At 47.9% G+C, this 2,416-nt stretch overlaps 1 protein-coding gene across 1 annotated transcript in view; it reads left to right on the top strand.

Annotated features, from left to right (window-relative positions):
• Window positions 1-401: 401 nt before the first annotated feature.
• The window catches only part of Klhdc1 (kelch domain containing 1), an 81,860-nt gene continuing 79,845 nt past the window's right edge, over window positions 402-2,416 (top strand). The window contains exon 1 of the mRNA XM_004638766.2: window positions 402-1,012. Coding sequence (XP_004638823.1) covers window positions 917-1,012 — 96 coding nt within the window. The 5' untranslated portion in view covers window positions 402-916. The remainder of the gene's footprint in view (window positions 1,013-2,416) is intronic.

Below are 2,416 nucleotides of genomic sequence, written 5' to 3'. Positions count from 1 at the left end.
ATAAGGGCTAGGAATATAGCTCAGCGGTACAAGCACCTGCCTGGCAGGTGCAACGTCCTTAGTTCAGTCAATTCCCGGAACCAAAAAAAGGTGGTGGTGGGGAATTCTACGTCTCTGTGTGTGTGCTTATACGGGCTAAAAAAAATGACAGGAAATACCAAAGTGCACCAAGCGGGCTGGGGGGATGGCTCAGTGGAATAAGCGCTTTCCTGGCAAGCGCAAGGGCCTGAGTTCAATCCCCGGTTGTGCAAAAAATTAATTAATTAAAATTTTTTTTAAAAAGTGCACCACGCCCAAAGGTCTTCTGTGACGCATAATGAAGAATTCCTGGAAAACCAACCGCCGCTAATGAAGCCTTTAGCATCGGCTTCCAGTCTAAAGAAACAGGCAGGATGGCTACACAAATTTTCGAGAAAAGTCCACTGAGAAAGAAACCACACACTCTGAATGTGGGAAAATAGGAATACTGACTCGTTTCACAGGTCAGTGCAGGAAGGGGGTTGGCTGAGATAGCGATGGGGACACGGCTCTTTAAGAGGCATGGTGATCAGATATAACTCTTCTGAAAAACCGATTGCACAAGACGTTTTGAGAGAAGCCAGGAATTTGACCACGGATGGACTGCTGAGCGACGCTGCGCTGGCAAAGCCCACTCTCAAGTGTGAAGAAATCTGCCCATGGCTTGCTTCCCAGGAAGCTGACGCTCCTTCGCTATTGCTAAGAGCCAAAGAATCCCTCGCAGCCACGCGTGCTTGGCTCGGCTTCCCAAGCCCCGCGCTGCGACGCAGACGCACTGGTTCCGCCTTCCCACCAATCTCGACCCTCGACGCGTTCCGTCGGCGCGTGCGGACCGGAGTCGAGGCGACTCGGGGCCGCTCGGCGGGCAGGGGCTGCGGTGCGCCCAGCTACGGCGCGGATGGCGGACTCGCAGCTGTTCTGCGTGGCGGAGGAGCGCAGCGGGCACTGCGCCGTGGTGGACGGAAACTTCCTCTACGTGTGGGGGGGCTACGTGGTAAGGGGAAGAGTCGGGGCGGGACGGACTGGCGCCCGGAGCCCACCCGGCCGCTCTGTCGGAGGGGACGCCGAGCGCCGCCCACGCAGTGCCCGCGGTGGGCGCGTCCTGCTGCCCGCGCGCCTGGCGTCCCCGCGCTCGGCGGTCCGGCCGTTGCTACCTCCCTGAAACCTCCGCACCCGGGTTCCGGGCGCTTCCCTTCCCCACCGAGCTTAACCCGGGGTTTGTCTCAGACAGTCACTTCCGCGCGGTTAATTGGCATCCTAAATCCTGGCGCAGACATGAAAGGAGTCGAGAACGCCGTGATGTGTCATTGTGTGTTTATTTGCTTTTCCCACGGCGAGACGTGAAATAAAATCTCGAAATCAGCGAACCAGTTAAATATTTCCAAGCTAATTTTAAGGACGTTTCTTTACCAGTGAATGATTATGGATTTTACTCCCCACAAATTTCAAAGTAGACTCATAGTAGCAACACTTTACCAAAGAATATTGTGGTTTAAAATTCGGAGGGAGCCCAGTAGAATAAACTCCTGCCTGGCAAGCGCAGGGTCCTGAGTTCAATCCCCGGTACCGCAAAAAGAAAAATAAGATAAAATTAGGAGTACAATGGAGGTTGCACTGTGTGTGTTTTTGTATGTTTGTATGTCTGTTGCCTCTAGAATCGTAGGATTCGAGCAAGGATTATAAATCAGGAAAGCAATTGAGGGATGTGTGCCAACTTTCTTAGCAGTTTTTTGTTTTTAAAAACCCTCTGGAAGCTCGACTAAAAATAGAACCTACATGTTGTGAGTGTTCCATATGACAGTCCTGTAACATGACAAAATCACACTGAAATATATACCAAGTATATTAGTAAGTCTCAGGTGCAAGTTGTTTTTTGTGTATTTTTCTTAATATAGTAGCAGAAAAATTTTAAAATTACTCTTTGAGCACTTACTATATTTCCATGTGCTAGGAACTCTGCTGACCCTAATCTTGTGTAATCCTTGTTATAATCTTGTAAAGTAGCCAGCGTCTTCATTTTATAAAGAAAGATAGCTAATGAGTGTAACTTTAAAGACGTACTTGACCTCAAGGGCAGCAGATTCCAGCCTAAATATATGGGATAGCCAAAGATTTTTTTAAAATTATTAATTAAATGATTGCTAATATTTCTAGGGTTTTTAAAAATAAAATTAGGATGGAAATGATGGTTATGTGCACAGAATTTTTCGATTGTTTTTGAGCTGTGCCGTTTAAAGATGTAAGGTGTCAAATTTCATCTGCTGTGTTTATGTTCTAAAGATCAAGTGAAAAAACCTTTTTTTTTTTTTTTTTGCGGAACTGGGGATTGAACTCAGGCCCTTGCCCTTGCCAAGCAAGAGCATATTCTACTGAGACATCACCCTGGCCCGAAAAAACT

Source organism: Octodon degus, unplaced genomic scaffold (assembly GCF_000260255.1).
Source record: "Octodon degus isolate 3935 unplaced genomic scaffold, OctDeg1.0 scaffold00102, whole genome shotgun sequence".
In the NCBI taxonomy this organism is placed as follows: Eukaryota; Metazoa; Chordata; class Mammalia; order Rodentia; family Octodontidae; genus Octodon; species Octodon degus.
This window is presented reverse-complemented; position numbering and strand designations above follow the sequence as displayed.